The following is a 26,176-nucleotide window of genomic DNA, read 5'->3' on the forward strand; positions in this document are numbered from 1 at the left end:
CTTTAAATACACATATATAAACATGCATTTTCCTTTTTGTACAAGGCCTGACATTTGTGGCATAGATTGTAGGTTTTGGTTAAACGTGAAGAATACTGTGTTGGTAATCTCTTAAATGGTATGCATCAACTATATGACTAAAATTTCCACTGAAAATCTACCTCCGTAATTTCATCTCTTATAGCACCAATGGCATTTTATTGTCAGTGCAACTTTTTGGGCTGTTGACATGTCGACAAAACTTGTATGTTATACTAGAACAGATTTTTTTTTCTTAAAGGAGAAGCAAAGGCTAAAATTAAGTAAGCTTTATCAGAAAGGCCTATTGTGTACACATGGGCTTCTGTATCAGACTTCCTGTTTTCAACTTAAACCTCCAGGGCAGGGCTTGAGCATGCCCAGTTTTCTCCTCCCTCCTCCCCTCCCTGCTGTAATCTGAGCCCAGAGCTATAATTGAGCAGGGAGAGACTCAGGCAGGAAGTGATGTCACACCAAGATAATATGGCAGCTGCTATCCTAAACAAACAGAGAGCTTCTAGAGCTGTTTATTCAGGTATGATAAAGCATTCTGCAGAATAAATATCTTCTTATAGTTTGCACTATTGTGGCTAATCTATTGGCAATAAACTGCTTCAGTGTCTTTCCTTTTCCTTTAACTAGAAACCAAAAAATACAAGGGGGGTTCTTTGAGCACTCCCGGCTAAAAAAATTGTTTAAATACAATGGAAGTACAACTTATTTATCCTATTAATCAATGTACATTTCCTGCTTTACAAGTAATTCAGTATCTCCAGACCTTGGCTTTGGTTTTAATCAGAGGGCTAGATCCTCCCCCGCCACTAACTTTTAAGAGAGAGAGATTGCCCAAACCAACGCCCATTTTTAAAGGCGTGAGACCACCTTTGTTGAAGGGGAGGTATGGGGGTGCTATAAGCCACTAGTAAGCATTGCCTGCTTCTGGCTACAAAACAAAAAAATACAAGGGGGGGTTGTGGGAGCACTACAGGCTAAAAGTTTTTATACATATATGCACTTGCATATATATACTGAATTACTTGTGAGGCGGGACCAGGGAATGTGCATTGATTAATAGGATAAATTGGTTGCACTTCCATTTTATTTTTTAGCCTGGAGTGCTCCCACAATCCCCCTTGTATTTTTTAACTAGAAGCCAGACAGACAGTAGTGTCCTGCTCCATTTTGCCAGCATCCCCTGTTAAAGGGGTTGTTCACTTTCCAAACACTTTCAGTTCAATTGTTTTCAGATTGTTCACCAGAAATGAAGACTGTTCAATTGCTTTGTTGTTTTTTTTTTTTTTGTTTTTTTTCACCGTTTTTCCACAATCGAAGTTTAAAGTTTAAGGTTCCTTGTCTGGTGTTTGTCTGGCAGCTCAGTGATTTGAGGTGCAGATTCTGAACTGTTACTATTTTGCAACATTTAGTTGATACATTTCTCTGCAGTATCTATGGAATATTTGCAACTATTGTATCAATTGGAACAGCTGCCTTTCATGAAACTCTGGGATTCTCTTAGCAGGGCCAAAGATAACAAATGTATCAACTAAAAGTATCGATTTAGAACAGGGGTGTCCAAACTTTTGGCAACGTGGGCCAGATTTGGTGAGATGACCATTTAGCCCAACATTCTTTGAACCATTAACACCATTTAATTCATTTAAACCAGGAATCGTGTAGCCGTAGCAGTAATATTTGGGCACATTAGAGAAATAATCTGCCACTTGGTCTATACTGCTGCCTGTGTGCTGAAAGGTGTTAGCAATAAACTAAAACTACTGGCACGTAGTGACGCGCCACTCTCACATACTTCTTTAGCGCTGAAGGCGCAATAGAAGTAGTGACGTGCCAGTACAGTAAAGTGAAGAAGTATGCGAGAGCAGCACGTCACTACGCGCCAGTATGTTTTTATTGCGAACACCTTCAGCACACAGGCAGCAGTATAGACCAAGTGACCGATCATTTCACTAATGTGCCCAAACTGCTACGCACTATGCTGGTGGCCCACATTATTATTAACTAGACATTAAGCCCGTTAAATTAAGGGGCGCTAGAACATATGTAGTCAAACATTTATAAAAACAGAATTGTTCTAGTCTAAAAAAAATTCGCCAGAGACGGTCCGTGGGGCACATGCGCAGTAGCGCAATCCCACGGACACAGGGACTGGACGCAGAGACACTTCAACTTTAATTCGCCAGAGACGGTCCGTGGGGCACATGCGCAGTAGCGCAATCCCACGGACACAGGGACTGGACGCAGAGACACTTCAACTTTATTATATAGGATTCCATGATGGAGGCTGAGGGCCAGTGTAAATTTGATAAAGGGCCGCAACTGGCCTGCGTGCAGCACTTTGGACATGTCTGATTTAGAACCCAGAGAATCGTCTACTCCTCTCCCAGAGCTGCTTTAGAAAGAAAATGTAGACTTTACACTTCAATATTAGAAAAAATAGAAAGTAATTTGAAAAAGTCCTTATTTCTGGTGAACAATCCGAAACGAACTGAAATGAAAAAAGTGTTGGATGGTGAACAACCCCTTTAAGAGTTAGTACTAGGTTAATTTCCTTCTCCTGCTTAACGTTTTTTTTTTTAACCAGGTGTAGGTCTCAACAGCACAACTCAAAGTGTGCTGAGTCGCCCAATGCAAAGGAAACTGGTAACACTTGTGCACTGCCAGTTAGTTGAAGAGGAGGGACGTATTAGAGCTATGAGAGCAGCTCGTTCACTGGGAGAGAGAACAGTCACTGAGCTTATCTTGCAACACCAAAATCCTCAACAACTGTCTTCTAACCTTTGGGCAGCTGTCCGTGCCCGTGGCTGCCAGTTTCTAGGACCAGGTATGTATTGCATTTAATGGACATTTCATGATTTGGGGTCCTCTGCACTCAACCCATTATCAATATATTTAAGACAGAGACATTTTGTTCATACTGCTACTAAAAAATGCCTTACCCTCTAAACAACACAGGGATTGTTTGTCCATATATTGCAATATATTTAAGCTGGCCAACTACGTCAAAGTCATCCCATATCTGGCCAGTCCTACGCTTAATTTTCATCTGATTCCTTAAGAATTCAATTGCTTAATTATACATTTTACAAAGGGACCAAGCTTTACCTGCAACTTACTAGCTGCTTTCAAAGTAAAACTTCCAAACTTGGCTGCCCTTCCACTAGACACCATTGCAATATATGGACAATCCCTGTGTTGTTTAAAGGGTAAGGCATTTTTTAGTAGCAGTATGCACAAAATGTCTCTTTCTTAAATATATTGATAATGGGTTGAGTGCAGAGGACCTCTTGTAGTTGACTATATGTATTTTGTGGTCACACCCTCATTGCACCAATGGTTTTAAAAAATAGTGGTTAGCACAACTTTCCCTTGTATATATATATATATAATGTGTAAGCCTTATAAAAATATGTTTTTGCTGAGATTTGTACAGAATTGATTAGTTTAATTAATTTGATCATTGCTTCTTAGCTATGCAGGAAGAGGCACTAAAGCTTGTCCTCCTGGCTCTGGAAGATGGATCTGCACTCTCACGGAAAGTCCTTGTTTTATTTGTGGTGCAGAGACTTGAACCGCGGTTCCCCCAAGCCTCGAAAACTAGCATTGGGCATGTTGTCCAGTTGCTTTACAGAGCTTCTTGCTTTAAGGTGAGAGTTTTAACTTGTGTGTTCTATAGACAAGTAATTTTTCCTTTCATTACAAATAGTATATATTCAATGACATTAAGTAATGGTTGAGTAAACCGTCCAATCAGATTAAAATTTATTTGGTATGCTTTTGCTGCTTAATAAATTCTGTAAATTTTGTTGCGAGTGTTACTTTAAAGCCCATTTGTTCTTTATATCAGGTAACAAAACGTGATGAAGACTCCTCCCTTATGCAGCTGAAGGAGGAATTTCGCACCTACGAAGCACTGCGTCGAGAACATGATTCTCAGATTGTTCAGATTGCTATGGAAGCCGGATTGCGCATTGCTCCTGATCAGTGGTCCTCCCTCCTCTACGGGGATCAGTCACATAAATCACACATGCAGTCCATCATTGACAAGGTAACAGCCTTATTTCTCTCTGTCTTTATGTATGATTGATCTGCTATCAACTATTTTGTTAGCAAATTTGTTGTTAACGTATAAATCATACGTTCCCTAGTCCTTAGAGTTTAGCTCACTGGTTAATTTATTACAAGAAAGTTTGTGTTAAGTTGCAGACCCCAGCCTCGTTTGCTCAGAGTGTCCAGGAACTGACCATTGCTCTACAAAGGACTGGAGACCCTGCAAATCTTAATAGACTTCGGCCTCATTTGGAGTTGTTGGCAAACATAGACCCAAGTCCAGGTAAGCATTTGGATAGTAACTATGGCATAGAAAATTTGAATTATAATTCTATGCATTTAAAGGGGTGGTTCACTTTTTAGTTAATTTAGTATGTTATGTAATGACCAATTCTAAGCAACTTATCAATTGGTCTTCATTACTTGCCTCCTGCTTCAGACTCTTCTAGCTTTCAAATGGGGGTCACTGAAACCATGTAAAAACAAATGCTCTGTAAGCTAAAAATGCATTGTAATTGCTACTTTTTAATTACTCCTCTTTCTATTCAGGCCCTCTCCTATTTATGTTTGTCTCTTAATCAAATCAGTGTATTGTTGCTAGGGTCATTTAGACCCTAACAACTAGATTGCTGAAATTGCAAACCAGAGACTTGAATAAAAAAAACCTCAAAAACCACAAATAAAAAATGTATACCAATTGCAAATTGTCTCAGAACATCACTCTACATCATCCTAAACATTAACTCAAAGATGAAAAACCCCTTTAATCTCCAGTAAAGAGATTAACACGGGGGGGGGGGGGTTATTGACACTGGAGGCAAACATTATCGATGTTGTTGCCCATAACATGGTACTGAAGCCATTTATGTACTTTTAGATTGTAGGCTGGAGATGTTTTTGTAAAGACATTTTTTTTTTTTAAACAATGCCCCTTTTTTAAAGTGGGAGTCTTATCCAAAAAGGGCATTTATTGTTTCTAATAGGCTTGATTTTAAAATGTGAACATGGACTAGATCTAATTTATCATCTGCATCAGTTACCACCTTTCCTTCCAGCTGCCTAACAAGTTCAATGACTTTAAAATCCATTATGTCCCTTCCTATCCTGGAAGTGCACTTTGAATGTCTTGCTGTGCAGGTTCCTCATAGAATTTTTAAAACGAACTGGACTTTGAGAAACATTCATTTTCTCTTAATCACAGATTTAACACAAGGCCAATTAATACTAGAATTCCTTTTTAGGATCGGCATTCGTGGACAAAATAAAAGGGTCTGGAACCTATAAAAAGAAATGACTTAATTATAATAATCCTTAATTAAAGGATTGTGCTGACATAGCAGTATGGTATTTCTCTGTTCTTTTTGATCAGAGGAAGTTAAAATGTTAAAGAACAGATATAGTATTTCTCTGTGAGGGTTATGAACAAATGTAGATATTTTTAAAGAAGCTATAATAGATCAGTCTTTGATTTGATCTAGATCTATGTCCTTTTTGATCAGAGGAAGTTAAAATGTTAGAACAGATATGGCAGTGAAAAGGTAGGTTGTTACAAGGGCAGCCAATGAAAAGTTGGATATTATGCAGATACTGCAAACTGAGACAATAATACCCTCATAGAAGCTGGAGAAAATGTAAGTTTAGCTCTTGAAATATTCAGTAGATACTCGTGTTAAATAAAAGTGGTTCTAAAAAACCATCACTTGTTTCTTTTTAGATGCCCCTCCTCCAACTTGGGAGCAGTTAGAGGATGGTCTGGTGGCAGTGAAGACTGTAGTGCATGGATTAGTGGATTATATTCAAAATCATAGTAAGAAGGGAACAGACCAACAGCAGGTGAGAGAGAACATGTATTGTGGTTTAATAGCTTCACAATACAGTCATGTTGGGATTATTATTTATGTGTAACATTCACATCGATTTTTTTCCTGTAGCTTTATATTTTGTACGCAATGAACAACTTTTGGAATGGCAGTCTGAGCCATTACCAGCCTCTTAAAGGAGAACTAAACCCTAAAAATGAATAGGGCTAAAATGCCATATTTTATATACTGAACTTCTTGCACCAGCTTAAAGTTTCAGCTTCTCAATAGCAGCAATGATCCATGATTTCAAATTTGTCACAGGGGGTCACCATCTTGGAAAGCTGTGCGACACTCGCATGCTCACTGGGCTCTGAGCAGCTGTTGCGAAGCTAAGCTTAGGGGTTGTCGCAAATGATCAAGCAGAAAAAGAGGTTGGCCTATAATATAAACTGATGCTACAGGGCAAATTATTAAATTTTAATGGTAGTTACACTGTTGTCTGTTCTGCCATGAAGTAATTATCTGTATTAATTACTAATCAGCCCTATATTGTGACATTTATATTCTACGTGGGCTGTATATTGTGAGTTGATCCCTTAGCTCAGGTAAGGGACAGCAGCACAGAGCATTTGCAGTGATATCCTCTTACGAGTCCAAAATATGACTGCAAATAAGCAATTGCCCCAAATCTCATCTTCATTGATTCTGGGAATTTCAAGAAAGGCTGACTTACATTTTTCCTAAATGCTACCTAATATGACATTGAAACACAGTGGTGTGCCTTTTTGTAAGACTAATCACTGTATTGTGGATGTGCCAGTTCATGGGAATTTTAACAAATTGGTACCACCTCTAATGTTGGGTATCCTTGACAAATGGGTTTTTTAGTAGAGACATGCTTACCCATTGCTTTCTTTGCCAGCCTCCACAGCACAGCAAGTACAAGACATACATGTGTAGAGACATGAAACAGAGAGGAGGCTGTCCCCGTGGGGCAAGCTGCACCTTTGCCCATTCTCAAGAAGAGTTAGAAAAGTAAGTTAAAACATTTTCAAAGGTGTACTCTTTTTTTATTTATTTTTTTATGTGCCAGTCTTATTCACTGTGTCCTAAACATTTAAATATTCTGGTGTTTTTTTTTTTTTTGTTTTTTTTTTGCTTTTGAGGTGGTTTCTATCTCCCACCTTTTATTTTACCATTTCTTTCTCTCCTGTTTCTTTGTACTCCTGCACTTTAGCTGTCTTTGCTTAACTTTCAGTCAGACTTCATATTCTTCTCCCTGGTGCATTTTTTCATGTTGCTCTTTCTTTATCTAGTAAGATCTTGACCAATTTTTTGTGGATTAAGTTGAAGGCATCTCTTGTCTTAACATTGGTAGTGAGATGCTATATAGTGTAAAGATGTTTGATTGGGGTAAGAGTGTGATTATAGACAAACAAATACAATTTTAGTCAGACTGTAAACTGGTCAGTTTGATGACAAATCGTTCACATAATCCAGTTTTTCTTTTTTTTTTAATTTTGCAAAAACATACAGGAAAAGGTAGAAAAGTTACAACAAAGTATTTTTCCAGATATAGTAATTAGTGTACTTTTATAGTATATTATATGTTGTATACACAATGTAGAAAATAAAGAATGTCAGTTTGAATAAGAAGAAAAGAAAGAAAAAATTGAAACCAAACATATCATAGAAAAATTTGTATCCGTAGGGATATCTGCAGTCCGTATAAGGGTAAATATACTTTATCTATAAAAGGGCCAGAACAATAGCAGGTCAGTCAGATCTTCACTTTCAGTAGTTAGGGTTGCATTCTTAGGTTATCCCACTGTTAACCCTCTATAATGGGTCCATGGATTCCAGATCTTATGAAGGTGTCAAGTTCTCCCCTGGCTACAGGTTTTTCCATCACCAAATAGTTATCGAGCCCAGTTTTTACTTGCTGGAGGTCATGTGAAAGTGTTTTTTAAGTCTTGACTATGGTCTGTTTGGCAGTTGAAAAAATACATCCTAATAGCTTCCTAACGTATTTGTTGCTTCCTGCCACCCTACCATGAAGCAATGCTTCTGAAGGAGATTTTTTTAGGTTTAGCCCTGTAACACTTGTGATTATTGTATAAATTCTGGTCCAGAATCTATCTGCTTTAGGACAGGACCACCACACATGAATATCATTCAGTTTTTTGAGCTTACAATGGTAACATATCAAGTCAGAGTGTAACGATAATAAGGGTAAATGACAAAGTATTAGCCTTCAATATAATTACAATTCTTACCTACATCTTAAAAATCATTACTGCTACTCCAAAATGTCATTCTTAGGCTTGGTAGCATTTAAAAGAGTGGCCTCAGACATTGCCTTTAACAAATGTTTCTCAAAAACTAGAGATGAACCTTTTCCATCTATTATTATTAGCGTTTAGACTTGAAATATAACCTATTCATATTATAACCAACAGGATATTTAATAGGCACAGTTTTAAGGTCTATTGTCAGATCTTGTTTCGACACTCTGCTTAAAGGACCAGTAACATCAATTTTTTTTTTTCAAAAATTCGTTAATACACAACGAAAAAAATAACACCAAGACAAATTAAACTTTAAAATTGCAAAGCCTTTATTAAGAAATAACTTACAGAAACTCCACTTCCTGTCCTCTACAGAAAAGGCAATAGGGTGACCATCCATCCTGCAGCGCTCAATTTCTCCTCCCTGGCTATTCACTGACAGCGTGTCCTCTGCCCCAGTCTCCTTCTCCAGCTCTTCTTCATTCTCCTTCATCCAGCAGCAGTAAGAAGCGATGTCGGCGGGCTACACAATAGGTGTAGGAAGTAGAGGAGGGCAGCGCATCCATTCCAGCCTGGCCGAACCGGTGCCGATACACAGCGAGCTTTACTCAGCCCCTTTACCAGGGAAACACAATGAACTTTACTCAGCCCCCGATACTTGTTTAGGTGCCACTGTGTTGGACCACTGCACTGTCATTCAGCTTGTTGGAAGATTTTGGGGCTGGACACTTCTCTGGGGGCTGCTGGGCTTAGTCCTGAAGTCAGACGCGTCTGCAAGTCTGAACCGGGGAGTGGGAATTCCGCAGCACTAAATGAGACAAGGAGACAGTCGTCCTTTTATTACCCCATTACTTCTAGTAGACTTTCACCTGTTTGAAAAACATTGGGTGTCAGATCAGCAGAAGAACAGCAAACAAGGATTTATTTGCTTCTGATCAATTGCGCGCACTGGAGGAGGAAGATGCACATATTGCGAGGGATGTACCAGCGACCGTACACAGCTGTTCCACAGAGCCATGGATTTATATGGTTCGGCCAGGCTGGAATGGATGCGCTGCCCTACTAAACCCCTACTATACCAGCCTGTGTCTCGCCCCGGGCATCCCTCAAACCAAGTTACAAGGACTGTTTGCGCCTGCACCATTTGCACCGCAGACAGTCTAACCGGCATTTAGTATCCCGCTCACTGGCAACAGCACCTTGCCACAGATCTTCTGCCGATCTGGCACCCAATGTTTTTCTGTTTATAGGACAAACAGGTGAAAGTCTAATAGAAGTAATGGGGTAATAAAAGGACGACTGTCTCCTTGTCTCATTTAGTGCTGCGGAATTCCCGGCTCAGACTTGCAGACGCGTCTGACTTCAGGACTAAGCCCAGCAGCCCCTGGAGCAGTGTCTAGCCCCAAAATCTTCCAACAAGCTGAATAACAGTGCAGTGGTCCAACGCAGCCGCAAATAAACAAGTAACGGGGGGCTGAGTAAAGTTTGTTGTGTCTCCCTGGTAAAGGGGCTGAGTAAAGCTCGCTGTGTATCGGCACCGGTTTGGCCAGGCTGGAATGGATGCGCTGCCCTCCTCTACTTCCTGCACCTCTTGTGGAGCCCGCCAACATTGCTTCCTACTACTGCTGGATGAAGGAGAATGAAGAAGAGCTGGAGAAGGAGACTGGGGCAGAGGACACGCTGTCGGTGAATAGCCAGGGAGGAGAAATCGAGCACTGCAGGATGGATGGTCGCCCTATCGCCTTTTCTGTAGAGGACAGGAAGTGGAGTTTCTGTAAGTTATTTCTTAATAAAGGCTTTGCAATTTTAAAGTTTAATTTGTCTTGGTGTTATTTTTTCGTTGTGTACTAACAAATTTTTGTAAAAAAAAAAATTTACTGGTCCTTTAAATGCTGGAGAATTTATGCCCAAAATAGCTGAATGACCCGGGAGGACCAAAGCATGTGCATATGTCATCTCGCAGTCAATCAGTTGTTTATTCATTAAGACTTATTTTCCTGATCTTGTTTAATAGGTTTCGAAAAATGAACAAACGTTTAGTTCCAAGACGGCCACTCAGTGCTTCACTTGGTCAGTTAAATGAGGTTGGACTACCTATAGGAGTACCTGATGAAGGTCCTATGGACTTACCACCCCGAAAGCCTAGTGGGCTTCCCAACGGCATCATGCCAGGAAGCTCAGTGACACAGCTCATCTCAAGGAGTACAGATTCTAGCTTTGAGTCAGTACTGAAACCAGTAAAATTGGATCACTTAAGCAGCAGTGCACCTGGATCTCCCCCAGAACTGTAAGAATCTCTGGATTTTTTTTTTTTTAATTTTTTGGTCTTTTCATTTTGTTTGTCTTGATAAAGGAACCCGAAATGTTGCCCTTAATTTGTATGCACATGGGCTAAATACGGATTCACCTTTCAATTTTATCAGTGTGCTACTGGTTTTACTTCATATTGAATGCAATACCTGATGGGCAGCTAAATGTCATCCAGTTAAAGCACCTGACACCCCCCCTCGGGTGTACAACAAAGGGTTTGAGCACTCCACAATAGATACATTTTAATTTTGTGTGTCATTAAACATCCTCAGAATTATTTTCATTCAGATTATGTGAGAATATATATTTGGTGGATGGATAGCATGTTTTAATTATGTTGCTTAAAGTTCAAGAGAACCCCATAAGTAAAACTGCAAACAATTATCCACCAAACCCATTACATTCGATGCAGCACTTTTTCAAAACGTTACTCATTCATTGAGGTTTGTGGTTGCCAAATTACTGGGTTTTTTTTTTACCTTCACATTTCACTTTTCTCTCTTTGGACTCTTTTGGAATATTTCTGTGGTGCCTTTATCCTAATGTTATATAATAAATTTTTGACCAGGCATGATTCGGTCTCCAAGACATCTATGTCTGCTTTGCCTATCAACTCTCATCCCGCTGCTTCGCGTCTCTCCAGCGATTTGCCGGTTTCCAAGCAGATCCAAATGGTGCCACGAGGTTCACAGATATATGCCCCTCCTCCAGCTGATACATTTTACCAAGAATGTCGGGTAGGTGGACCCCCATTTGATGCAGCTCCCTATGCACAAGGTAAGTGATGCCTGACTCCCTAAATAAATAGTCTCTTAATAAATTAAAACAGAACTTTCTCTCTCTGCATGTTAGATATAATATTAGGAGCCCTCAATTCCGCTCTCTGCGCACTAGCGATGCACCCCCCCCCTTATACCCGCTCCGGTGCTTGAAATGGTATGTGCCAGATGTGAGGCCGGGCGGCGGGGACCCGAAACACCCCTGGACAGTGACTTGTGAAACTAGAGACCAATATTTTGGGATTTAATCCAGCTTGTATTACCAGTCCCTGATGTTTGACACTCAAGATAAAATGTAGGTGTTTGTAGTGAGCACAGCTTGGCTGTCTGTTGGTTGTGATGTGTCATACACTTTATGCTGACCACATGCCTCACAGATTGTTGGCCTTAACTCCAAATCACAGTATCACACAAGCAACATTTAACTTACTGGCTGTAGTCGTAAGACCAAATGGAAATCTTAGTGGCCTTCAATGTATATCATAACTGATTTTGTTAATAAATTTCTGGGCAAGTTCTCACAATATTTACTTTAACTTTTAGGTGTCTATTACCCCCCTCAATCTTCCCAATGTGTTTCACGCTTTGTCAGACCACCTCCTGCTGCCACTGAACCAGCCAACGCCTACCTCGACCACTATACCCCATACTTGCAGGACAGAGTTGTCAGCACACAGTATGGCACCCCCACTCAGCAGTACCAGGCAATGGTACCCACCCAGTACCAGCCACATTATGACAACCGTCGTGCTTATCCCTCAAATGCACCACCTTACCAAAGGGAGGACATGGTTCGCGCCAGTCCGGTGCCTCTGGAAATGCCTCCATCTGCTGCCTCACCTTATGTTCCTGAATCCAGAGAGAGATACCAGGGAATTGAAGGTTATTATACACATCCAGGACAGGTCAGGCCTTCATATCATAGGGTAAGTGTAATATCCCGCTTCGTGAATTTAACTTTGAGTATATGCAAGATTACACATCATGAGAAAAAGTGCTCAAGGTCAACAATAGTGAGGGGCGCATCTGACCCGTTTCGCTTCAGTGAAAATGTGCGAAATTGCAAAAAATTTGGCAAATGCATTAAAGTCTATGGGTGAGAAATGTCTGTTTTTTCACGCATTGGCATCTTTAGGTGTCTATTCACCTGTTGAAAAATGTCACTTACCACTAGTCAGCAACTAAGATTAGGTAAGGTATTTAAACTATGACTAACGTAAAATGCAACACTGATGATATAGTGGTCTAATATATTGCCATTACAATGTGCTTCATTCACACATTTTAAATTTTTTATACAAATATATACAGTTTTAATATATTAAAAGCACAATAGTTCTCCATAGCCAAGTTGTTGCTTCTTACTACTCATAATGTGCTTTAAGAGCCCCAGTATTGCATGCTCAGAGTCTTTGTGATGTCTTGCCATTACACATATAATGAGGATGTATTGTTTTACAATATAAACATCTATATAGCCACTTGATTACAAGTTATAAGGTCGAAGTCATAATCCAATGTTCAAGACGTAATTTGTGAGTTTAGCATTGAGGAGAATAGAAAGGTGATCTGTAGGGATCAGTTGTTTGCACATGTCTAAAACCAGACTTCATAACTTCAACAGTATGCATTTTAGATTCCAGAAGAAACATGGAACAGTAGTTTATTGTAGTTGAGCTGTTTAAGTGTAGAACTGCAGCACATTTAAAAGGGCATGGAGTTGCTTGAACAAGTTGCGAGCAAAGACAACGAGTAGTGCTTCAGTATCAGAACACTCAGTTCAGGAAGAAGGGGGCTTAGGCGGGAGAAAGTATTTTTGTGGTAAGGATGTGTGGGTGCTGGATTTGTAAAGGTTTATATGAGTCAATTGTAAAGAAAAAAATTAAGTTGATCAGTAGGAATCTAGTTGATGGGTCAAAAGGGCAGGTATTCTGACAGTGGTGGAAAGTTAAGGTGAAATGGAAAAGTCAACAAGATAGTGGTCTGGAAAAAGGAAACTGCTATTGTTAGAAGTAGAAAGTCAGATTTTGTGAGTTAAAGGAAGGTCTAAGTTGTGAGGATTCATCAGCATCGGAGTTGAAAACACCTAGGAGATTGTAGGGTTTTCAGTGCAAAGAAGGAAAAAGAACAAGATTTTGAAGCCAGAGGAAGAGGTAGCATTTGGTCTTTAAATAATCGCCACACCTACAGTGCGAGGGAGGAATATTTAAAGGGATCCTGTCATTGGAAAACATGTTTTTTTGAAAACGCATCAGTTAATAGTGCTACTCCAGCAGAATTCTGCACTGAAATCCATTTCTCAAAAGTGCAAACAGGTTTTTTTATATTCAGTTTTGAAATCTGACATGGGGCTAGACATTTTGTAAATTTCCCAGCTGCCCCATGTCATGTGACTTGTGCCTGCACTTTAGAAGAGAAATGCTTTCTGGCAGGCTGCTGTTTTTCCTTCTCAATTTAACAATGTGTCTCAGTGAGACATGGGTTTTTACTGTTAAGTGCTGTTCTTAGATCTACCAAGCAGTTGTTATCTTGTGTTAGGGAGCTGCTATCTGGTTACCTTCCCATTGTTCTTTTGTTTGGCTGCTGGGGGAGAGGGAGGGGGGTGATATCACTCCAACTTGCAGTAAAGAGTGATTGAAGTTTATCAGAGCACAAGTCACATGATTTTCAAAATTGAATATAAAAAAATCTGTTTGCTCTTTTGAGAAACGGATTTCAGTGCAGAATTCTGCTGGAGCAGCACTATTAACTGATTTATTTTGAAAATTTTTTTTTTCCCATGACAGTATCCCTTTAAACTGCTTGCACATCAAAAAAATTAAGTAGACTAGAAGTATAGGGATTTATTTTGAAATGACAGCCAGAGGAAACCCCTATTTGTCACTTTTAAGAAGTGGTGTTGAAGATCTTGCAGCCTTAGTGGCAATATCATTTTGTAGAGCCAAGTTTCTGTCAAGGAAAAGATATCAAATAGTTTGAATATGAATAACGATAAACTGGATAGAGGAGTGAGAGAGTCTTATAAGTAACTGGAGGAGAAGGATGAACAATACAGGGGCCACAGTGTAAAAGGAATATAATGCACAATGTACCACAAAAAGTACGCAATGCACGCTATACACACAGTTCATTCTAGGTATGTTCATGTTTTTTATTGAATTCTCCTTTAAATAGATATTTTCCTATTTATTTATGTTTGTGTTATCAGTGAGGAGGCAAGAAAAGGTCTAAGAAAATGGTGACATACCATACATATGCAAATAAGTTTCTTGATGCCTGTGTTTAATTACTTAAATTTCAGGAGCCATATATTCGTTTGCCTCCTCAGCACACAGCACAGTCTCACCCCAGCCTGGATGAACTTCATAGACGCCGCAAGGAGATCATGGCTCAGCTAGAAGAAAGAAAAGTTATTTCCCCTCCACCCTTTGCGCCCTCACCCACTTTGCCTCACAGCTTCCACCCAGATGAGGTAAAAGTCTTTGACAGAAAAGTATCATAAGGTGTTTCAACTTACAGTCCCCACATCATCACTGCACTGTAGAATAGGAACCAATCCGCAACTAGGCTGACCTGATAGGGAACTGAAACCTGTCTTTGCATGTGTGAATGCAGGCCTGTGATTGGCTACTTCCCTGCTACTATAGGGAGTTCCAATAAAGGGCCAATTTTAAAGATACCATTTATTTTTAGCCCAAAATAAAGTCTGTACCATATGTTATGCAATCTTTAGAGCAGCACAACAAAAAAACGTTTGTAAATTAGAAACCACAACAAATAGCTGCATCAGTCTACATCAGTGCTATCAAACCATTTCCATATAGTGAGCCAACTATTTAAATATATGTGTGTTTAGGGACTGCATTGTATTAAAATTATGTAATTAAAGTGCTCTGGAATCATTTCAAATCTTTTTGATGGACCTATCTGTCCATTTGACAGCCATTTTACTATTTCTTGTCTGCATCATACTGAAAGTAAAATTATGCTGCACTACTCTTTTAAGAACAATAGTTAGGCAAGGCTTATAAAACAGGGCTGCTTTTAAAACATACCTATAAGTCAGTAGGCACAAGGATCTTTGAAGATCTAATTAAAGGACAAGGAAAGTCTAAAATAGAATAAGTCTAGAAAGGCTGTATTTTGTATAGTAAACATAAACTTACTGCACAACAAGCCTAATCAAACAAATGATTTATGCTTTCAAAGTTGGCCACAGGGGGCTGTCATCTTGTAACTTTGTTAAACATCTTAGCCTGACCCTGCGCATGCTCAGTGTGGTCTGGGCTGCTTAGGGATCGTCATAAACAAAGCTGCTTGAATTCTGCATGGCTGGGAAGTAAGACGGGGGCTCCCCCTGCTGTTCATAAGTATGATTGTTTCCCTGCTCAGCAGTTAGGGACCATCTGACCATTCCTATCCACAGCAGTAAATGAAGGGAGAATTATTTCACTGCATACAGTCAGGTTTCTTATAAAAACGGTACACATTTTTTAATTAAAGTATATTGGAGATAGGTTTCTTTTTCATTAAAGAAAGTAAAAATGGGATTTTACTTTTTTGCCTTTCCTTGTCCTTTAAGGACTCCAATTTTTTCTATCTCATTTATTTACACAGTACCTTGATGAAGAATTAAAAGTACCTGGAAAATTTAAAGGGAATGATTACAGTCAGTATTCACCCTGGTCCTGTGATACATTCGGCTCCTACATTGGAACCAAAGACAACAAATCCAAAGATCTTTCAGCTGGTGGGAGTGTGGACGTAGCTGTAAGTAGACAGAACTGGGTGCTGGGATTTTGTTTTATACATTGTGTTATTTTGTAAAACCCAGTAGACTTTGTGCTATTTTTTATTCGTGTGCCCACTTGGCACATAATTGCTGCCACTTATATCTGTTCCGTTTATTATGCTTGAATAGTCTTATGGACATTTATATGAAAAGAAAGTGATAAAAACAGTGTTTTATTTATATATATATATATGTGTATGTGTATATGTAATTTTTTTTTTTTCTCATTCTTACTTAAAGCCTGTGTATAATGGTGTAGCAAAAAATGAGTGAAGAACACCTTTGGTTTTGGTTGGTAAAATGGAAGGCCAGATGGTTGTTAAATTTTCAAGGCAAAATATGTGATATGTGTGTACAAAAAAGAGATTTTTGTGAGTTGAACTCTGGCAGTGTTGCATAATTAAAAGCACCAAGTAAAAATAACACATACGCAGTGAGCTATTAAGAAGTAGTAGTAGTAGTAGTAGTAGTGTTTAAATGTCTACAAAAATCCCATGCATGTGATATGATGGTGTGAAAAGGGATCTTGGTGGCATTTGCAGTAAGGTGAATCTTGTGTAGCTGAAAGTAAGACAACTTAGAGCAGGGATTGCCAACCTTTTTTTATTTATTTTTTACCCACGAGCCACATTCAAAAAAAAGTTGGAGCGCAACACAAGCAGGAAAAAGGTTCAATGTGATTGGCTTATTTAGTATCCCCTGTATGAACTGAAAGCCTTTAAGAGGCTCTGTTTGGCAGTACACCTGTTTTTATGCAACCAAAACTTGCCTCTAAGCCAAGGATTTTAAAAATAAGCACCTGCTTTGGGGACAGTGGGAGCAACATCCAAGGGGTAGGGAAGCAACATTTTGCTTACAAATCACTGGTTGGAGGCCACTGACTTAGGATGTTGCAAATAACAAGTCAAAAATAACACACAAGCTCTGAGCGTTTAAGTTAAGCGTGAAGATGTTTAGACTTATCAGATACAATAGAATATTAAGAACTGTGTATTAGATATTGTTAGACTTTTGACATCTATAAAGATACAGCGGAGGGACAGATAGTACTATAAAATCTTTGTGTTATCATAAACATAATGCTGAAGCCTGTGAAATTAAATTCATTTTGAGAGGTAAGGAATTAACCACTGAGCCTTGAGGTCTCCCAACAACCATGTCTTAGGCAGGAAGCACCAAGAATTTGTAACAAAGATTTAAAGGAGTTGTTTGCCTTTAGTTTGATTGGTCTCCATTCACCAGAAAGATACACTTTTTTCAATCACTTTCTATAATGTATTTGTAACCATTTTTCTAATATTGAAGTATAATTTTTTTTTACCTTTTTATGTTTTTCTAAAGCAGCTCTTGGAGGGGGTCGCGGACTATAACTGTTTTAAATTGATACATTTATTATCCTTAGTCCTGCTGAGCAGAACCCTCTGTATCAGCTATTGAGACAATTCTATTGATAAAGTTGTTGCTAATATTCTACAGATGCTGCTGAGAAATGTATCAACTAATGAAGCAAATTGTAATAGTTCAGAATCTGCACCTGAATTACTAAACTGCCAGACTGAGACCGGAGCATTAACTTTAAACTTTAATTTTGGAAAAACTGTAAAAAAAAATAAAGATAATTGAAAGCAATTAAAAAAAAAGTCTATTTCTGGTGAATAATCTAAAAACAACTGAAACGAAAATAGGGTTTGGATTTTTAGTTTCAGTTGTTTTCAGATTATTCACCAGAAATTGACTTTTTTCTATTCGTGACTGTTTTTCTTATATTGAAGTGTAAAGTTTAAATTTTCACCTTCAAAAGCAGCTCTGGGAAGGAAAGGTTGCAGATTTTACTGTTCTAAATTGATATATTTAATTGATACATTTGTTATCTTTGTCCCTGCTGAGCAGAATACCCAAGTTTCATTAAAGGCCGCCGTTCAAATTTCTACAAAAGTTGCACTTGTTTTCCACAGATGCTGCTGAAAAATGTATCAACTAATTGTATCAACTAAATGTAGAAAATTTTAACAGTTCAGAATGCTCCTGGATCACTGAGCTGCCAGACTGAAACACTAGAGACAGGAACATTAAACTTTAAACTGAAATTTTGGGAAAACGGTAAAAAATCAAAGATGGAAAGCAATTGAAAAAAGCCTTTGTTTATGGTGAACAATCTGAAAACAACTCAACTGAAAAAGGTGTTTGGAAGGTGAACAACCCTTTTGCCAAGTTTGTAGTACAAATGTTTATTTTCTGTCATTGGGAAAAGAGAGGCAAGAAGACAGTTCTGTGGCAGTCATAGTACAAACAGGGGAAAGGCAGTCTTTTAAAGAAATCAATCTTCTGCTGAAGGGCTTGGGAAGTAACTATAAATATATGGACCATGACAGATTTAGATATGCTAGTCAGTAGTAGCTTTCAAAGGCTAAGTCCACTAATTCACTGCCAATGCAAACTGCTAGAAAGTTATAAAGAAAGGTCAGGAAAAGTTTAAAGGCAAGCATTTTTTTCAGAAATGTACTTTTCTTTTTAAAGAATGTTGACGGCAAATCCCTACGAGACCAACGCATTGAGCTTCATCGAAGAGCTGCAGAGCCTGGTGAGGATGATCTAATCCCATTTGGAGACCGACCCACCGTTTCTCGCTTTGGGGCTATCTCCCGCACATCAAAAGCTCTTTACCAGCCACCAGTCCCAATGCAGCAGGCCATGGCAGCCCAAGGAGCTGCCAAATCTAATATTACAGGTGTGTGTTTACATTTTGTAAAAGTAAAGCTACATTGATGTACTGGTGTATGTCATTTATTTTTACTTGTACATTTGTATTCTCTTGCTTCTGAGAACCCAAAAGGAGGGCATGCCTTAGTGGCTATGGGCATCTCCCACCTTAATTGAGGGCGCAGCCAGTCAAAAGTCAGCCCTGTATGTTTTTTGTTGCAACTGCACAAATGATTATAGGCATACTATAGTGTTACTAATAGTGATCCGCAGCAAGCGCAACATTTTTGTGGAGCAGCTTCTTTTATCATAGATCTGGAGTGATTTCTTCCTTTTGCACTGTATCTGCCTCCTCCAGCTAATAGTCTGTGTCTTTTCATCCCTCTCTGTCTGGTGACTACTGCTGTTCACGTTGCCTTTATATCAAAGCTCTGTAGTAGAAATATTGATTGAACTTTTAGTATTTCCATTACACATAGGGAGTGGAGTGTATGCAAAGGTATTGATGTGCCATAATTCATAAAGCAAATTTTCTACTGAGTAGTTTGACAAAGTGTAATTCATTTGTAAATTTGCAAATTGAGTTGCTGGTAGATTCTATAATTTAACTCAAATTACCTTGATTTATCCTTCAAGATTACAGCTTGTACAGCAGTCACAGTGGCTTGAGTGGTCCATCATATCCAACCCATCAAAACCTTCCTTCTCAGGGACATTTGAGTGAGCGGTAAGACAACCCTAGTTAGACTTTTTATTTATTTATTTCTTTTTACCTCCCTCCCCCTTCTACTTTAAGATAGTATTGTAATTAGAAAAGTGCTTATGTAAAATATACTCTTGTTTCCAGTAAATATGCTAACTTCCTTGGCAGAATGTATCCTGTCTCCAGCATCAGATGTATTTTCAGTATCTGCTGACTTTGACAACATGCTCTTAGCTGCCCCTGTTCTCCTGTTTCAGATAATATCATAAAGCATTTCATTTGCATTTACAGTCAAATAAAAGCACAACCAAACAATTTCCACAAAGTAAGCAACACAGGCATTACCAGAAAAATTGATACTCAAGTGAAGAAAAGGGGAGGGTGGAAAAGTGAAGTGGATTAAAAAAGTAAACTGTTATTTCTATAAAATCAAGTCCCTTAGGACACGAGAAAAGTGGTTGTGGGATAAAGCAAACACAAAGACACACAGTGCTTTACCATAAGTTGTGCCACAACCACAGTATGCTTATTATATTACTGTACAATATACTGAATAATAATATGGGTTGATGGCAACATCAGTTGTGCATTAAAAAGCAGCATTTAGCAATTGGCATTGTTAGTGCTCTACATAATACTTGAAGTTAACTCAAAGGTGAACAACCTCTTTAAGGTAGGCAATTTTGCCGTACACAATCACACTGTATGTATGGTGCCCTTTATTGCGTACTCAAAATTGTCGTAGAAATGATGTTCCTGCATTGTGATGTGTTACAGGGAAAGGATATCCAAGCCTTTGCCAACATCTGAACGAGAACAACTCAGGATGGAATTGCAGCAAGTGAACCAGCAGATCAGTCAGCAAACACAAATGCGTGGCATGGAGGTATTTGCTATATATATTGCTAAATTAATCTGTTTGAAACTGAAACGTGGACGTGTTTTCTTATACGTTGAAGAAAAAGTAGTCCATTCTTTTCATTAAGGCAATTTTTGTTGGTAATCTGATTATGACAGCTAAGAACAAAATTAGAATTTAGGCTTTACCACACAGCCAGCTTCTACGTTTTGACTGAATGCAGAGAGAAGTTTCTCCAAAATGTACAGCTTTTGAGATGAAATGATTTTTGAGAAAGTGGCTGGTAGCTACAAAACACTTCAAGCGTGCGGTCTTTGATATGTTCCTGAAGTCTCCTTGATTTTAATTTTTTTTTTTTTTTTTAAGTTATTGTGTCCAGCTGGTGCTCCGTGCAAAAGACGTTTCTTCTCCAAAATGTAACCATTGCTCTCGTTCTAGATGTAGGGCATCACAAGTGTATCAAAGAAATGCAGATACAATGTAGTGTTGCCCTGCACTGGTAAAAGTTGTGTGTTTGCTTCTGAAAGGCTACTATATTTTATATAAACTAGCTGCTCTGTACTACAGGGCTTATGTGTTATCGGCTATGTAACCTGTGGCTTTTTGCCTTTTGTTGTCAACTTGAATGGCTGCCCCCATGGCTACACAGCAGCTTATTTATGTAAACTATAGTAGCATTTCTGAATCAAAGAGGTCTGTTTTACAAGTGCAGGATAACATTATAATCTATATTAATTACTTTAAAACACTTGAATTTTTTGTTGTTGCTGTTCCTTTAACATGTATGACGATACCTTTAGTTTGGATTTTGTGTTCAGTTAATGTGTGAGATATACTTAGAGGAGGATGCAACCCTGCCAACCATTATGTTTTTTTCAATTGCCAATTTATGTTTTGGTTATGAGTTAGAACGTGCCATGTACTATGTGCATTTTGATATGTGCAAACAGGTAGCTACTAACCGCATGCTATTGAGAGAGGCATCTTCTCATGGAAACCAGCAGCAGCCACCCCCACCACAACCGCCAGCCAAGTGGCCCAGCATGATGTCCAGTGAACAGCTCAGCCTTGAACTTCATCAAGTGGAACGGGAGATTGGGAAGAGAACACGTGAACTCGGCTTGGTATGTTTAATTGTCAAAGGCAGTCCTGACTGACCTGAAATACAGTATCAATTGTAGTAGATCCTCTCTTTTACATTTTTCAGACCAGAAAAAATGTAAAATTCAGGGAAATTTATTTTATACTGGCAGGACCACAAAAAAAGTGCAAAATGCAAAAAATCGGTGTATGTAAAATTGAGGTTCCACTATATACACATTAATTTTCATTGTAGAATTGTGCAATGTGCTTGTCCATGCATATGTTTTGCTATTTTTGGACAGGCAATTAACAAACGTAAAGGGTCATTCTTACTGCAGGTATGCCTGTACAGTTCTATTTTAGCTGGCTCCTTGCCATGCCACCAGTGATATCTTCTAATTCCTCTTTGTTTAGAAAATTGTTTTACACGGTTGAAAAAGCTCCACGTTTTTTAAAACCCAAAAGAAATAAAATTAAGCATCAATTATACATTAAGCCCCCAATAAATATATCTGTATATATCTGTAGCATGTAGTAGTGATAACTTTGTTTAAGTCTGCAACCTGAACACTACATTGTCTACATGTTGTCATCTTATTTTTAAGATCTTATTTTTAGCATATTTGCTAACAAACATCCATGCATCCATTCATTCATTCTTTTTTTTTTTTTTTTTTTTAAAGGAAATGTCAAATACATTTTCCCCTAATAACAGAAAACCTAATTCTAATACTTAATATGCAATATACCTTCATTGCAAATTTTCTATAGTTTTAATTTATTTGTATATGTATTGCTATTCCTGAGTATTTTTAATAATTGCATATTGGAAAGTTGTTTTCTTTTATTAGGCATTTTTTATTTCGGGGTTGACTTGACCTTTATCTAAATCCAAATGACCACTATTCTATGTGTTTAAAGGAGAGCCATTCATTGAGTATGAAAAACAAACCAGAAACAATCAAAGTAGAAAACGGCCAACTGGAGGCACCAACTGTTCTGACACACGACCTCCCACTAACATTCAGGTAATTTTGTTTGTATTTTGAACTGTGCATAGACTTATACCTAAACTTTTTTTGTTAATAAAGTAAGAAATAGAGTCGTTGACCCTATTTCTACTTTGTTTTGCTCTTGTGTACATGATTATAAAATATTAAATAGCAAATGTGTACAATCAGTAACCTTTACCTTTTAATATATTTTTTAAAAGTACAATTGCTGAGGTTGTCTGAAATTAGTTTGTTTTAATGTACCTGGTCGTACAGCTGAGCTAAAGAAAATCACTGAAAAATATCATTAAATAGTACAACCCAAGGGTATTTAGCTATGGAATTGAATCAGTAAGGCTGTGGCTGGACACCTGCGGATCTTGGCCTGTGGAGAATCCGCTCCCCCACTGCTCCTCCTCTCCTGTCTGCCTTTGATGGGAAACAATGTTTCCTCTTGGGTGCAGGCAGGGGAGATTTTAGTGTCAAAATGTGACATTTTGCATTTCGCGCTGAAATCTCCCTGCCTTCAGAATACAAGGAGGACAGCAGATTCTCCGCTTGTGTCTGGCCCTAGCCTAAAGCCTACCAACTGGTAAAAAACAATTGTGTTTAACAGACATTAAAATTTTTACTTAATAGTGCATGATACAGAGGATGCCTTTTCTAAATGTTATAGAATTTTTCTGTAAGGATATGAGCAGCTTTAACCACTTTTTCTTGTTGATGCTTTGCTTCATTTTTGCCAGTTCCGACAGCTTTTGTTTGGTGGTTCGTGTATGCCATTGTATTTCCCATGGACATCGAGAATAGAACATTATGCTGCATAATTTGCCTACCTTTCAGCACTGTTAATTTTCAAAATACCTATTGTATGTAATACGTAACTCTTAAACTGTGTTTGATTGAAGGGGCTAATCTGTTGCAGGTTTACTGTGTTGTAAACTTTAACTTTTGTCCTTTAAGGTGTGTACTTATTTATTTTACTTCTTTATACAGCAGTGAGGTGCCAAATGGATCCGGCCTGACACAGGACATCACTTTGTTGTCTGGCAAGACAGCATCTTTAACTCTTTCAGAAGATCCCCAAGTCGGAGGGGACAAGAGTGAGCCGCTGAGATCTGGAGTTAATTCCACTGCTGCTCCTTAATCTGTGAAGGCCATCTAACCCACGTACCTGACACCACCCTTAACCACCCCTCTTTTTTTTTTTAAAAAATATTGATTGAAGGTGTTTTGGTCTAGTGGGTAGAAAACAAATGGAGTAGCTATTTTGTATTATGTTTTTTTGTTTTGTTTTTTTTTTTGGAGGGAGGGAGAAGACAGAGCAAGTCAAGATTTTTAAGTGGACAATGATTTTGCATTACTTACCTAAACCCCGTTTTTGGGGGTCTAGGAGGAAGAAAATCTGTGACCATGCTCCTCTTCCTCCTCTTCTCCAAAGCATGACTGTCTACATATATAATGTGCATTGAAAACACCACTATAAAGAACAACCTCTGCACATATTTTCACGTTAACACATTTTTTAATAAAAAAATATACTGAATACAAAATATATATTAAAAAGACACAGATGAAAATTAGCAGTATCTGCAAGCAATTCAAGATTAGTTGTTTTTGTTCTGTGAATGAACTTAATTTTAATAACTTTGAATGCCTTGGATGCAAGGCTTTAAAGGCGAAAAGGAAGATATTATATATATATATACTCTGTTTGATTAATTGTACGATCTTATTGCTGTAGATTACATTTATTTTTTCTTGTTTTATTTGGATGGTATTACATAGCCAGTAACTTAGCCATGCAAGCCAGACCTACCTAAAAAGATATGAATATTTGGCCTGTTCTGACCTTTTCATAAAGCTGAGACACTAATCTAGGAAAATCGCCCTTCTCTTTGTATAAATAAAATTGCATCCTGTTCTGCAAAGCTGATAGCAAGAGTATATTCAAATCAACCTGGAATTGTAGCCCATCATCCTCTGGGTATTTACCTGACCTTAGTTACCAGAGAACATTTCGGTTTTATCAGTTTCAAAGGAGGCTGGTCATGCATGGCAGCTAAATGAAAGACTCTATTGTCACTTACCACCGTTTTCCATAGCTAACATCATTAGAAGAAGAGAAGCCTCAGACAGTTCCATGCCCCATAGCACAACCGTTAAAGCAGATAGATGCTATTCTATTGCATTATCTCTGCAGGATTAAACAAAATTGGCTATGTAATAACTTCCCACATCGTTATGGTGGGTTAAAAGCGAGAATTAATTATTTTGTTTCTTGTAATTTCTTAGTGTTTTTTTATTTCTCCCCCCCCCCATTATTTCTTTCCTCTCTATTGCCTGTTGGGCCAGTGTCCGCCTCAGCGCTATGTTCAACGAATCCTATTAAGAAAGAAGTTAAAAGAAAATTGTACGATATACGTACCTTTCAAGGTGAAAATATGGGTTTTGGGTCCCACAATTGCCTACCAGTTGAGGTTTCCAAACTGAAGGTGCTTGGAAAGAAGCACCTGTTTGATTTTCCTTATTGCCAAGAGGAGGCACCGCGTTTAATATACTGTTTCACATTGAATTAAATTGAACATTTCGGACCTGCTGGTCACACATTTGATATTTACATATATTAGCTTGGGGTTCAAGCTAACTCTATTTTTTTTTCTTTTCTTTTTTTAATTTAAATAATGACCATAGATTATATTATATGTGTGTGTGTGTATAGATATATGCATGCATATATAAAATATTTTTAAGAATTACTTTTTTTTCTTTTTGGATGAGTGCAGCTGGTGCAGGAATGTCTTTCTTCTTTATAATGTAGAGTTTTCTTGCCTCTAGATCTTAATCATACTAGCAATCAAAGCATAATATAAAATTTATTCATTTATTTTGACAGCAGGACACAATAAAAGCTTCTCATCATTTCTCCTGATGACAAAGGGCTAGTACTCTTACATTTTCTGTTTCTCCATTTGGTTACATTCACTGAGGTGACCTTGCATCTTTTTTGTTGGTGTTTTTACCTCTCTCCTGAGAAGCTGTTTGTAAACGGTCTGAAGTAACTAAAGGGAACTTCTGACAGCAATGGGTCATTGTAATGCAACTGTTGGCACCAGAGGCGGGCCATGCCGGCCGGGCGCCCTAGGCAACCCAGCCGGCCAGCTCGCCCCCTTCTTCTCCTGTGGATCGGTGGCGCGGCGACACTCGCCGACTCCTTCTCCTGTGGCTGCACGCGTATGGGTTGTAACATTTTATGCGCATGCGCAGTGACATCACACGCGTGTGTGCGCATTGACGTTGCGCGCGTGATGGAAAGGGGAGCGGGCAAGCTGGCTATAAGGTGCGTCCGGTCTAGATGTAGGCAGAAGAGGCAGCTGCTCAGCGCCCCTCAATCGTTGCGCCCTAGGCAGCTACCTCTTCTGCCTACCCCTAGTTCTGGCCCTGGTTGGCACTTTATCTCCATCAACTTTGCATTTGTCAACATTTTCTTAGACTTTTTAGGGAAATATCTGCAGATTAGAACAAAGGATGGTTCATGAAATTGGAAATTTTGGGCAATGCCAACTTTAAAAGGGACCTGTCACCCTAAGAAACAATTCCAAATTCTTTATTATCATGTTAGTTGAGCAAAATAAACTTTACTTACACTATATTTATTATTTACATGTTGTTTACATCAGTCTTGAAATTACACTATCACAGCAAGCAGACAGGTGCCACTGTTATTGAGATAAATTTACCACCCCAAAATCTTCCAGAATGGGGAACCTAATGCCCATGAGCAT

General features: G+C 38.5%; 1 protein-coding gene across 4 annotated transcripts in view; it reads left to right on the plus strand.

The window, feature by feature from the left end:
• The window catches only part of rc3h1.S (ring finger and CCCH-type domains 1 S homeolog), a 50,909-nt gene extending 25,607 nt beyond the window's left edge, over positions 1–25,302 (plus strand). For 2 of the 4 annotated variants that reach the window (XM_018260934.2, XM_018260932.2), the window contains 17 exons: positions 2,618–2,857; positions 3,505–3,680; positions 3,881–4,081; positions 4,234–4,366; positions 5,798–5,916; positions 6,808–6,920; positions 10,188–10,460; positions 11,052–11,260; positions 11,806–12,188; positions 14,564–14,734; positions 15,880–16,032; positions 18,572–18,782; positions 19,391–19,481; positions 20,235–20,343; positions 21,267–21,440; positions 22,321–22,427; positions 23,388–25,302. In XM_018260934.2, coding sequence (XP_018116423.1) covers positions 2,618–2,857; positions 3,505–3,680; positions 3,881–4,081; positions 4,234–4,366; positions 5,798–5,916; positions 6,808–6,920; positions 10,188–10,460; positions 11,052–11,260; positions 11,806–12,188; positions 14,564–14,734; positions 15,880–16,032; positions 18,572–18,782; positions 19,391–19,481; positions 20,235–20,343; positions 21,267–21,440; positions 22,321–22,427; positions 23,388–23,538 — 3,014 coding nt within the window. In that variant the 3' untranslated portion in view covers positions 23,539–25,302. The remainder of the gene's footprint in view (positions 1–2,617; positions 2,858–3,504; positions 3,681–3,880; positions 4,082–4,233; positions 4,367–5,797; positions 5,917–6,807; positions 6,921–10,187; positions 10,461–11,051; positions 11,261–11,805; positions 12,189–14,563; positions 14,735–15,879; positions 16,033–18,571; positions 18,783–19,390; positions 19,482–20,234; positions 20,344–21,266; positions 21,441–22,320; positions 22,428–23,387) is intronic. The other 2 variants (XM_018260936.2, XM_018260935.2) reach the window with 2 other exon arrangements.
• Positions 25,303–26,176: the final 874 nt, after the last annotated feature.

The sequence above is a fragment of the Xenopus laevis genome, chromosome 4S (genome assembly GCF_017654675.1).
Source record: "Xenopus laevis strain J_2021 chromosome 4S, Xenopus_laevis_v10.1, whole genome shotgun sequence".
Classification (NCBI taxonomy): Eukaryota; Metazoa; Chordata; class Amphibia; order Anura; family Pipidae; genus Xenopus; species Xenopus laevis.